The 13,260-nt window shown below is 38.8% G+C and overlaps 1 protein-coding gene across 1 annotated transcript in view; it reads left to right on the forward strand.

Moving 5' to 3' along the window:
• The first annotated feature begins 791 nt into the window (after positions 1-791).
• BCAT1 (branched chain amino acid transaminase 1) overlaps positions 792-13,260 on the forward strand; it is a 77,683-nt gene continuing 65,214 nt past the window's right edge. Inside the window, exon 1 of the mRNA XM_019737823.2 lies at positions 792-992. Coding sequence (XP_019593382.2) covers positions 987-992 — 6 coding nt within the window. The 5' untranslated portion in view covers positions 792-986. The remainder of the gene's footprint in view (positions 993-13,260) is intronic.

Genomic DNA, 13,260 nt, shown 5'->3' on the forward strand with positions numbered 1-13,260 from the left:
ATCTACCGCCAATGGATTTCATGTAACCCTCTGCCTTTGTTTCTAATGTATAAAATATATTGCAAAACCGCCATTTTCTGGAGGATTTTCTCAATCCATTGAGATTTTGCTTCCCAGCTATTGTCTTCAGTTTGGCTCAAATAAACTCTTACAAGCTTTCTCTTAGGCTGGATGTTTCAGCAATACACACCACCCGTTATCTGGAACTACACCAGAAGTTCTGGAAGAATTTGAAGTCATAAACGATGCAGCCCACCTGCGGCTATTTAAATTTAAATAAAATAAAATATTTAGTTCCTCAGTCACACTAGCTCCACTACCACCTGTGGCTAGCAGTGGTTGTATTGCTGAAAGATGAGACTCCCAGGTTGGAAAACACTCAAATAGTTCCTGGGGAAGACCAGTGAACACGCATCAGAAGCTTTGCTGCTAATGATGCAGCTAGACCAAAGCTGAAAGGATGTGTATCGTCTGACATGCGTAAAGGCAAAAGGAAAGTACACCGCCGCCTGCACCACACATACAGTGGAATATGGGACATAAGAAGCATGAACCAAGGTCCTGAAAATTGTAAAACAAGAAATAGAAAGTCTAAATGTTGCAGTACTTGGTGTTAGCCTACTAAAACGGTTCTGGCAACTACAAAGTGTTCTACTCTGGAAATGACGAGTCCCAGGAGTGAGCGGTGGGGGTGAGACTCAGGGTAGGGCGAGAGATCTGAATTTTCTTGCCGGTAGAGACTACCCTCAGGGGGTGGTTTGGGGGAAATACACTCTTACAGCTCTTCCTGCTGATGCAATCGGCCGGAGAGCCAGCATCTCCCGGCGAGAGGGCCAGTCTGCATTCCTGCCGCCACGTGTAGCAGCCACCACCCCAGCCACTTCCCCAGACATTCCCGCAGCCTCCAACCCAAACACACAGAGTGCCAGGGGCACTTCGGGTTTGTCCTTCACTCAGCTCCAGCTATCCCCACAGCCGCCGGAACAATGAAGGTAACTGCTTATGGTTTTGACTGTATTTTTACAAAACTGTGTGTATGCTTTGAGCCTGGGACTCCTCATAGACACAGTTGGCAGAAAGGGGGACGGAGGAAGGACCCCCCCACGGTTTGTGGCCACGCAAACGTTTGTAATATCGTCTCTGTCAATCATCACTGGAAGGGACCTTCCATTCTTTGCAGAGTTCTTTTTAGCCTCTGCTCACAGGCTGTGCCTCATCAGGCTTTTTCACAGCTGCACTTGTGATTGGAAATAAAAGGCTGCTGGCAGCTTCTTCCCCTGCCTGTTAAGTAGTTTGGAAAGAAAGAAGAAGATTTTCTCAGTTTCTAAGATGCATAGGAGGTGGGGGACTTTAGAGAAGAGGTGTGGGGGTGTCCCTGGCTGTAGATGGGTGTTCTGCTGGGTGTAGGTATTAAGACAGCGGGTGCAGAACTAGGTGAGGAAGCTAGCAGGGGGAGGTAAAAATGTCTCATTACTATTAAAAGCAGACGTCTCCTCTTTGGTTTCTTGTGGCAATTACAGCTTCTAGGAGTTACAAAATCATATAAACCTCAGGTCATTCTTTTATTAAACTGAGTGAGCAGCCTAATGGCTTTTATTCTTATGCTAATCATGGATAACTAGCTGAGTTGCCTATTACTTCTGAAGGTTTAGATTTAAGAATGAACATTGAGTATTGTGTTTTCCTGGTCTTACACATTGGAGAACTGCAATGACTTTGAAAACCGAAGAGCAGCTTTTTAAAAGGCATGTGAAGGATGTGCAAAGAGTTTTGCCATCTATTAGGTTGGTGCAAAAGTAATTGCAATTTTTGCAATTATTTTTAACCTTTTAAACCACAATTACTTTTGCACTAATCTAATAACATTTTGGAAGGGATTCCTTCCTGTGTGCAATCAGAACTTTTAGGAGAAATACCGTGTTTCCCCGAGAATAAGACCTAGCCGGACAATCTACTCTAATGTGTCTTTTGGAGCAAAAATTAATATAAGACCCAGTATTATATTATATTATATTACCTGGTCTTATAGTAAAATAAGACTGGGTCTTATATTAGTTTTTGCTCCAAAAGACGCATTAGAGCTGATTGTCCAGCTAGGTCTTATTTTCGGGGAAACGGTAAGCCATGTTTCACAGTTTCAAAGGAGGGAGATGAAGTATGGTTCTCAACTGTGCTTATCCACACTTTCACTTAAAAGAAATAATAAGTATCTGGTGCCTTTTTCATTAAAATGTCCACTAAGATTAAGCAGGAACTGAGTGGAAACACAGTTTTGTATTAAAAAGAGATCATGCAAATGTGTCACAGTGAAAAATTTAGCATCCTTTTTCTTTTATAGTTATATATTCTATTCCTGGCTTGCTGATGTCTGTTTAATTTCAGCTGGAAAATACAGTTTGATTGAGAGTAGTGTTAATGAGAAAAAAGGAGAAAATTATCAGAATAAACAGCCTTGCTTTTCCAGCTTTTCCCAATCTTATGTTGAACTATAGTTGATTATGCATTTTTGTAAGTTCATGATGCTTTAACGTGAGTTCAAAAGGAATCCTGCCCCTTTTACAAAGAACTTTTATACACAAAAAACTAGAAGATATTTTTAAGTTATCTCATTTCTGATTTCCGATATTTTACTAAGATTTGGAAAGAAAGGATTGTATTCTAGGCATGACCTAAGGAGTAGGTGAGGTTTCGTTTTGTTTTTATTATTTAAAAAAAAAAAATCTGTCTACTTAACCTTTTACCTAATTACTGCTATCATGATCATTTTTTTTTTTTAAAAAATGTTATTTGCACATGGCACTATGATAAGCTCTGTCCTCAGCAAATTTTCAAGACATGGTCTTGCCTGGGAGTTTAAATTTTAAGATAGACACTTGCAGAATAGGCAACTGAGTAAGAAAAACAGTACATACATTGAATAATATGTGCTCTTGTATATTGTATATATTGTATACAAATGGTAAGCACATATTATGTTTTACTAAATTTAGGTGGAGATTTTAAAGAGACACATATCCTAAAAGGACAGAAACAAGAGAAATAATTGTCAGGGATAAATGAAGAAAGTGAGAGGGCTTAGACTGGCTATAAGGGTAGAGGACTGTTTGTATATTTGCAGGATGCAAGACATGAGGCCTGGAGGGGAAAAGGGGTTTCTATTCCAGACACAGAATGTGGCTCCTCAGGCAAGGCTCAGAGATGCATAGCTAGTTAATCAGGCTACTGGTGGAATATGTGGTGGTGAGAAAAAAGGAAACAGGGAGGGAAAAAAGGACAAGAATTTAATTTGGGGTACTATTTCATTAATGAGTTTCTGTAATGAATAATTTTATTTGATTTTAGAAGAAAGGAAGGAGAGTTAAGAAAATTTTCCACTTGTATGCAAGAATTTTTCTTGCCTGTCAGCTCATTGAAACTGAAATCTAATTATTTGAAATGGGTTTAAAACCTTATGAAAGGAAGTTGAAAACAGTCATTTGATTATTACAGATGTTGATGCTAAGGATTAAAACCAAGTTATGGTTTCTTTCAGTAGCGATGTATCTCCCAATTGTTTTCATAATTTTAGATTTTGTCTCGTAGTTCAGGCCAGGACTTTTGGTCCTATAGGGGAGGAAGAAGAATTGTGCCCCTACCCCTCTAGGCTCTTGGCTGAGATTCCTCTTTTAGAAAACACATTAACATGAGAAAAACAAACAAATTTAACAACATGTAGGCCTCCTGTGTACATGAGAGACACCCAGGAACAGAGGTTTAGACCCTGAAATGGTCTAAGCCACCACCTTAAATATCTTCAGCTAAAGAAAAAAAAAAAAAAGATTTCAGGGGCACAATTATGGGAGGTTATCAGGCAAAGCACAGGGAACAAGGGTAAAGTTGGTATTCAGATTTAAGTAGGAGCCTTCTCCATTGGTAAGAGTTTCTAGAGATTTAGTTATCCTCTTCCTGGCATCGAGAGGGAGATACTCTTACACAAGGAGATTTCCCTTATAAATGTAAATTTCCCTCAGGAAAAGGCAACTTCTACTCTGTTTTCAGAGCTTCTTCTGTGTCTGCCGCCACTCAAGTAATTAGCCCAAGATAATCCTTATGCCAAAGAGACATATTTTTGGAGTGCCATACGCTGCTCCCCTTTAATTCCTATTTCTAATATCAAGATACAGACCAGGGAAGTGAACAGCTGGATGGTAGTGTTATTAACCTGAGAGGCCTGGTTTTATGAGTAAACTATTTCTGTGCATAAATGAAGGCTTGTTTCTAAACCATGGCCAGCTTGAGTGTTTGGATTGGTTATATCTTTTGGGGTTTCAGGTTGTCTGCTTCTTTGAATGGCCTATTTATGGATATAGGAAGACAAAAAAGGGAAGCGCTTTCTCTATTTCCCTTTGAGCGTAGCAACCACAGTTCCTCTAAATGACAGATACCATCCTGGGGAAACCTAGTGGAATGTTCAGCCTTATGCCCAAGGGGATTTGGTTACCATACCAGAGTGAGAATCTGGAAGCTACCATGATAGACATCATAATCCCAGGCATCCTCTGCTTTCTATGTGATACTATCATTCTTTTTGAGCACAGGAGGAAACTGACTGGTCTGCTCACTTTACTGTTGTAAACGTGAGCACTCTTTGTGCTGTAACTTTATCCCCTTAACAGCTGTCCAAATGTGCTAAATATTTAACATAACATATGGTAGACATTCTTTACTGATGGGCTTCCCCGATCCTCCAGCCCATTTGGCAATACGAGTCAGTGCCCATCAACTAAGACCACTGAAATTGGATTCTATATAAATCAACTGAGATATAAATGAGAGGTGCAACTCAGATTTTTAAAATGTTTCAAAATTAAGGATTTGGGATGCTCTGATTCATAAACATAACTTTGCAAATATTTGCAAACATTTTTTGATCATAAAATCTAATCTGTGATTCACAACATGAGTGGTGAATACAAAGCCAAAGCAGAATTGATTTTTTTCTATCAGGTTCAAGTGATAATTGCACCTATGCTTCTAAGTAGCCTTCTCAAATTCACAAGCTGATGCTACTACCTCTAGAAATTGACTATTTGTATCCTTAAAATAACTTAGAAATTAGATCACCTTATTAATACAGCATAGCACATCACATAAGCATTTCTCTATTGTTACCTAGGCCATGCCTTTTTTTGTGTGTGGGAAAAGCTATTTTGCAAAACATTTTACTTTTGTTCAGTGATTAATGAGTGAAAGAAAATCTTAAAGAGATAATCATGCTCCAAAAATATAGAAAAAATGTCAAAAAGAAAGTAAAAGTGAAAGACAAGTTAAAAAAAAAAAGTGGGGGAAATTACAAGCAATAATCCAGAGAAGTCATAATGAAAAATACATGCTTCTTTGTGATTGAAAAATTGTGAAATACTTGTAAAATTAGCTAGTTTCATTAACAATAATTCTATATTTCATCTAAAAAGAACAAATTCATTAGTTCTTATTTTGATATGTAGATCTGAATATTTGATCAATTGCATTTACAGTCTATCCCCAAGTCAGAGAAATGTTTTTACTATTTAAAAAAAAAATTTTTTTTTAGTTTGGAATATTGGGGAACAGTGTTTTTCTCTAGGGGCCAGCAGCTCCAAGTTGTTGTCCTTCAATCTAGTAGTGGGGGGTGCAGTTCACCTCCAAGTCCACTCACAATTTTTACTCTTTAGTTGCAGAGGGCGCAGCCCACCATCCAATGCAGGAATTGAACCAGCAACCTTGTTGTTGAGAGCTCGCGCTCTAACCAACTGAGCCATCCGGCGGCTCCTGTTTTTACTGTTTTGATTCTAGCTGGTTATTTGCCTTATGGAACTCTAAGAAGCCTAGGACATAATTAGAGAGTTCAAATTATGTCTGATTCCTTATGAATCCAGACAGAAGGAGCACCTGTTGGGATGTTCTAGGCCAAACATTCCAGAGATGTCTCTTACATGACCAACAAAGATCTCAATGCAATTTGGGCATGAGGCCAAGGATGGATTTGCACAGGATCACTTAGCAGTTGTTAGCATTCCACCACTATATAGAGGGTGCCAAAAAAATGTACACACATTTTAAGATAACAGCTCTTAAAATGTGTATACATTTTTTTGGCACCCCCGGTATTAATGGTGATTTTGCCATGTACATTTAATTTTCTTTTTACAGGTTCAGATTCAAACTTACATTATTTTGATTTTAGTGCTAGATGTTAGTTCACAAATCTGAAACCACAATAAATGTTTCTTTGAACTGTGAAGATAAACGGAAGAGTTATAATGTCTACATGGGGAAGCATAATGCATTAGTCAGGAATTCCATGGTTTTCAGTGTCAGTGAATGTTCTGTATACTTGCAAGGTTAGTGCTGATGTTTATAGGGAAAAGACATCCAGGCTTGAGGAAAGACTTCTTTGCTTTACCAAGATAATGATGCTTTATATTTTTAAGTGTCATACAAATTACATACTGTTGAACTGTAACCTTAAAACATTCACACAAGGTGAGGCCGGTTAGCTCAATTGGTTAGAGGGTGTGCTCTTAACAACAAGGTTGCCGGTTCGATCCCCACATGGACCGCTGTGAGCTGTGCCCTCCGCAACTGGATTGAAACAACTGCTTGACTTGAAGCTGATGGGTCCTGGAAAAACACACTTAAAATAAATAAAAGTTTTAAAAAACAAAACAAAGAACATTCATATGAGGAAAGCATTGCAGCTATCATTATTAGCCCCATTTTGTAGATGAGGAAAATGAAGATCAAAAAACTTACTAGAATTGCTTAAGATCACAAATAGCAGAGCATAATGAGAAACTGGATATTGGTGCTTTACACTATTCGTCAAGTTAAATCAAATACTAATTTCCAGACTTCCTAGATACAGATTAATTGACTTTGTTTTACACTTGCTTTTGAACAGCAGATAACATTTTTCCATATCTGGATTTGTTTGGAGTCAAAGCTTTAATTGACTCCCCAAAAACAGAGGGTTATAAAAACACAAAGAAGAGTAAATATTTATATGTTTTATTGCCTATTGCCAAACTCATATAGGTGCTACTTTCTCATTGATTCTTTTTTTATAGAATGTCGGTGGTGAAACTACATAGACTGTAAGTGGACTGTCAGCCTATATTGTAAACATTTCTGGGAAAGTTCATAGAAAAAGATGCTACATAGCAATATGAACTGAACACCATGAAAATCACAAGAAACAAGCCTGGCAATGCCAGTCTGCTAAATCACTACTGTTTTCAGACTTAGACAATATATAAATGGAAACGGCCCCTGTCACATCCCAAGGAACTAACTTAGAATATAGAACCAAAGTCATGTGTCTGGCAATGTTAACCAATTCCAATACTGTTTAACATGGTTTTCTTTTGTTGCAAACAATGCCGTTTTTAAGCAAACTAATTAATGCATACACTGACAAACAAATCCAACAAAAGAGGCACTCAGAGGCAGTGTTCATTGAATACTGGAATTTTGAAAGAAAAAAATCTATTAGGTCATTTTGGGCATTTACTTCTGCCAAAGAAGGATTGTTCTTTTGAATTTATTTTTCTAGCTTTCAGATCTGTTCCATTTGAATACCTTAAGGACCAAGACTTTTCAAGTCTTCTGTGTACAGTTCTGTTACCTACTATGTTCAGGGTTTAAAAGTTTCCTGCAAATTAACTTATTTCCCTTTTCTTTGGTTATATACATCAACAATTTATGCTTGGCTACACTGATAGTTTGCCACAAGTCTTTATGCTTATTTTTTAAATATCATATAACATTACGTATGTTTTCATTACCTGTTTATAAAGCACAATGTTGTTAACTAAACTGGCATTTTTTTAGTAGCATTAGAGCAAATATTCTATTAGTAATGTTAGTAATTCAGTGAATATGCACAAGATATAGGATTGTACACATAATGTATTCACATTAGTAAGGTTGGAACATAATGTATTCACATTAATAAGGTTTATGCTCCTTTAACAATTTCCATGTTTATCTCTTACATTAACATTGTGTTTGCTGGTCAACCAGGCACATTCTTTCCTCTTGATCAATGTTCTAGAACATTATTCACAGGAACCCATCAGTCTACCATTTGATGTAAAAGGACAACACTTTGAAGATGGGATGAGGAGTCATTTGCAACCACATAAATTTAACTAAATAATTTGAGATAGATTTAATAGCTCAACATCATTGTTAATGCTTAGTCTAGTTAGAAGTGCTTTGTATTTATTTGTAGATGTGTGAAATGATATATGAATAAGAGTCTTTATTGCAGCATTGTTTGCAACAACAAAAGATTGGAAATCACATATTCATCAGGTATAAAAGAATGAGGTGAAAAAAAAACTGGTGGAGGGAAGAAGGAATAAGCTCTATATATAGATAAGAGAAAAAGTTCCATGAAACTTTTCACTGTATACATTTACATATTGTTTGATTTTTGACACCTTGAGTTTATTAGATTCAAAATTGAAATAAAAAAAAGAAATGGAAAGGCCTTATGATGAAATTAACTTGACTCTAGAGCCATTAGCAAGAAAAATCTTTAAGGTGGCCGGTTGGCTCAGTTGGTTAGAGCGCAGTACTCATAACACCCAGGTTTGATTCCCACATGGGCCAGTGAGCTGCTCCCTCCATAGCTAGATTGAAAACAATGACTTGACTTGGAGCTGAGCTGCATCCCCCACAATTAGACTGAAAACAATAACTTGACTTGGAGCTGATGGGTCCTGGAAAAACACACTGTTCCCCAATATTCCCCAATAAAATTTTTTAAAAAAAATCTGAAATACTGGGTAATTCAGTGTAAGTTAGTTAAGACCAAGGATCTATATCTTGACAAAATTTCTAGACTATTGTATTTAATTATAACTAACTTAAAATGATCTATTAAGAAAGCAGGTTAAACATAATGTATTCACCAAACTTTAGAGTAGCTATTAAGAGTATACAAACTCGTCTCTAAACCTAATTTTTCTATATTACAATACTGACCAGCAAACTGACTGATTCGAGTTTCATTTAATTACGTAGCTCATACCAAGACTACTAGGCTTTATACTAAGTAAAAGGGAAATGGAAATAATTCAAGCATTATTCTTACTCTTGAGAAATAACTCTTCAGGGAGAGAAATATATAAAAATCAAACACAATCAAGTAAAAAAATGTGCTATAACAGAATTCTGTACAAGGTACAGTGGTACATGAAAAAGATTAGTCAGAGAAATCAGGGAAGGCTTTACGATGGAGGTGATGCTTGAGCAGAGCCATGAGAGAAGGCCAGAGGAACAAGGAAGGAAGAGCATTTTAGGTACATACATGGTCTACTTTCACCCAAGCCCGGACTTCTGGACCTAGATTCCATCTCATTCTCCTACCATAGAAGGCCATGAGGTAAAAGCATGCCTCGCCTCCCTTCCAGACCACGGGTGAACACAGAAGCCTGAGTATTCAACATCCTTCAGGGAATCAACTATTGGAACTCACAACATTGGCAACCTGCAACCAGTTAAATTTACCATATCAAAATCTTTTCACAGTGCTTCCACGACCTTCACTCTCCTCTGGTACTCTGTGTTTTCTCTCCTGACTGAACCCTCACTAGAACCTCCCACGCAAATTTGTCCACAATAGCCTTTGCAACTCAGTATTATTAGCACATCCCCTTTCACCTTCCCTAAATGTTTCCTGCTCCTCCTGCCCTTAGCTGAAGTCATTTCCCTGCCGTCTTCTTGAGTGGAGGTCGCTCGTTTTCTCCACTCTCCCCTCGCAGAGCTGGAGGGGGCCTGGAGTCCTTTACTCTGCTTAATGTGACATCTACATCAGACTCCTATAAAACCCCTCTTCGCTACTTGTACCATCAGTCTGTGCTACTTCTCTTCTTTGTAACTATCGTTGAAAAACATCCTGGTCACTGCTCTCATTATCCACTGATGATTTTAGCGCTTGGCTCATGATTCTCTCTTTTTCATTCCACGTATTGTTTTCACATATTATTTCAAGGTACATGGATGTTCCATGCCCTTTCTGGCATCGCAATGCCTTTAATTTTCATCTCCATTAACTTGCTGTATTCCTCATATGCCACCCATACCTATGGCCATATCCCGAACTTTTGAATGACACTACATTAAACCAAGTCCCATGGATTATTTTTGGTTCAAGATCTACCTTACATTGGTACAGTTCTCTGTTTTAGCAGCCATGTTCCCAGTTGAAGCCACTGTTGTCTCCACTAGTTATGTACATTTCTACTTTTGCTCACCTCTCGCTCCCCGCATCCCCCACCCCTAATCTGTTCTCCACAGAGCAGAGTGGTCACATCAGTCATCTGCTTAACAAAACTCCTCAACCCTTTCCTGTTATGCTTTGAATAAAGCCTAAAATTCTTACCATGTTCTAGAAGTTCCAAAGGAAACTGGTCCCTCTCACCTTTGCAGCCTTACTTGGTTGCCGCTGTTTCCACTTCCCCTTATCCCCCAAAAGTTGCTTCAGGGTCTTTGCGTTTGCTGATCCCTCTGTGCAGAGGTCTTCTTCCTAGTCCTCAGCTAGCTGGCTCTTTATCTCCCTGCGAGCCTCAGATTTAGTGTTGCTGTCTCAGAGTGGCCTTCACGACCCCAGGACTCCAAGCCCTTCAGAGTGCTAATTGCAATTTGCAGTTATTTATTGGTATGGTTATCAGTGTGGGTTTTGGACTGATGTCTGACTCTCCCACTAGATTGCACGTTTCTTGAGGGCAGAGAGCATGTCTACCCGAAAATAAGACATAGCCGGACAATCAGCTCTATTGTGTCTTTTGGAGCAAAAATTAATATAAGACCCAGTATTATTATATTATATATTATATTAATTATATTATATTAATTATATCATATCATATCATATCATATCATCATATCATATCATATTATAAAGACCCGGTCCTATATTATAGTAAAATAAGACCAGGTCTTATATTAATTTTTGCTCCAAAAGACACATTACAGTTGATTGTCCAGCTAGGTCTTATTTTCAGGGAAACACGGTAGTTTCTACCTCTGCAACCACATATAGACCAGTGCGTGGCCCATAACATGTGGTTGGTGAGTGTGGTATGGCCTTCCAAATGGCCGCCCCAAAGACATCCATGTCCTAATCTCCAGAAACGTACTGTAAAGGAGAGTGTGCAGATGTGATTAAGTTAGGGATTTTGGGATGGTTAGATTGTCCTCCATTATCGGGGTAGGCTCAATGTAATCACAAGGGCCTTCACCAGAGGAAGGCAGGACCATCACAGGGAAGATGTGACAATGGAAGCAGACTGGAGGGAGGGAGGAAGGGAACAAGGGTGGGAGAGATTGACACAGAGAGATTGACCTGAAGATGCTACACTGCTTGCCTTGAAGATGGAGGAAGGGGCCATGGGCCAAGTGGTACATGTGGCTACTAGAAGGCAAGGAAACAGATTCTCACCTTAGAAGCTCCAGAAGGAATGCAGCCCTGCTGACACATTGACTTAGGACTTATGGCCTCCTAAACTATAATAAATCTCTGTTTTTTTAAGCCCTGAAATTTGTGATACTCTGTCACAGCAACCATAGGAAACTAATACAGATTTTGGTACCTGGAAATGGGGTGCTGCTGTAACAAATACCTAAAAATGTGGAAGTGGCTTTGAATTGGGCACTGGGCAGAGGATGGAAGAATTTTAAAGAGCCTGATAGGCAAAGCTTAGCTTGCCTTGAACAGACTGTTGGTAAAAATATGGAAGTTAAAGACGTGCTGTTAGTGTGGACTCGAAAGGAAACGAGGGACACAGTAGAGAAAATGTATAGATTTTTCCAGAATATCTAAATGGTAATAAATGGTTGGTAGAAATGTGGATGTTAAAGCACTGCTGATTAGCGCTCAGAAAGAATTGAGGAATATGTTTATGGAAACCAGAGGAAAGGGGATCCTTGTTATATAGTAGAAGGAAGCTTAGTGGTGTTGTGTGTTACAGTTAGAGTTTCCAGCCGGGAATTCCTGCCCGTTCTCAGGAATTTTTTTCGATTTCCCGTTCCCAAATCCTGAGATATAAGCTGTTTTCTATTCTCCACGATTAATTGTTTCCACAAAGTGAAGGCCGATACTACCAACCACCTAGGTTCAAGGAGCCCATTTTCCCGATTTCCCAACCAACTTTTCTTGGGATTCGGGAACGGAAAAGCAAAAAAATATCCTGAGAACGGGTGGGAATTCCCACCTGGAAACCCTAGTTACAGTTATGTCGAAAGCATAACTTGTGAGTAGTGAACTTGGGTATTTAGCTGAAATTTCCCGGTAAAATATCAATGATGCAGACTGGTTTCTTCTTGCTAATTCTAGTAAAATGCAAGAGAAAAGAGATAAATTGAGGGAAGAACTGTTATGCAGAAAGCATGATCTGGTGAGAAACCCAAGGTTGAGCTACTTATGGTGTGAGATAGGAAGCTGTTCTGGGATGCAAGGAAGAGGTGATGGTACTTGGACTAGTGGAGTGGTAGTGGTTTGGAGCCTATAAACAGAAACATGGCTCCATTTCTGTAGCACTCTCTATGTCCTGGTTACCTGGAGCTGTCTGACCAGCTAAATCTTCTCTGGAGTGTTCTGCCTTCTTGTCCCTTGGGAACCGATCATCTTTTTCTGCATATGTGCACTCTGGATTCCTCTCTGGACTAAAGATCCAGTGAGGAGTGGTCTGTAGCTTCCTGCTCTTCCCGACACCACTCCATCAGTAAGTCTTCTGAATGTCTTTCAGGAAACTCACTGGATCCACTTGGTCAATGGAACAATCACCATCACACTCATTTCGCCTTGGGGACAGACCAGAGGGTGGGCCATCATATTTTCCAGTCACTAGGTAGTGGACAAGTGCTAATACAACAGTAACATACTTAGAGAGAGAGAGATAATTATAATGTTACGGAGCTACAAAATGACATGAAGCCTGTAAAGACAGAAATATCTTGATCAAGAAATTGTAAAACTAGAAGAACCAGATCAGCTGGCGCCAAAGGTAGACAAAACTGAGATATGTAGTAAGTGGTACAACTAATTGAAAAGGAAAGGACAAATAGCCAGCCCTTCTTTTCATTCCCTTCATGATGATTAACTCAGATTACCGTAATGCATTTATTGAACAAATATTTGAAGAGTACTCACTGTTTAAGCAGCAGTAACTGCTTAAGATCTTTGGACTACAGGAATGAAGAGTAGGTAAAGTTACTGCTCCCATGTCACTC

The sequence above is a fragment of the Rhinolophus sinicus genome, linkage group LG02 (assembly GCF_036562045.2).
Source record: "Rhinolophus sinicus isolate RSC01 linkage group LG02, ASM3656204v1, whole genome shotgun sequence".
NCBI classification, from domain to species: Eukaryota; Metazoa; Chordata; class Mammalia; order Chiroptera; family Rhinolophidae; genus Rhinolophus; species Rhinolophus sinicus.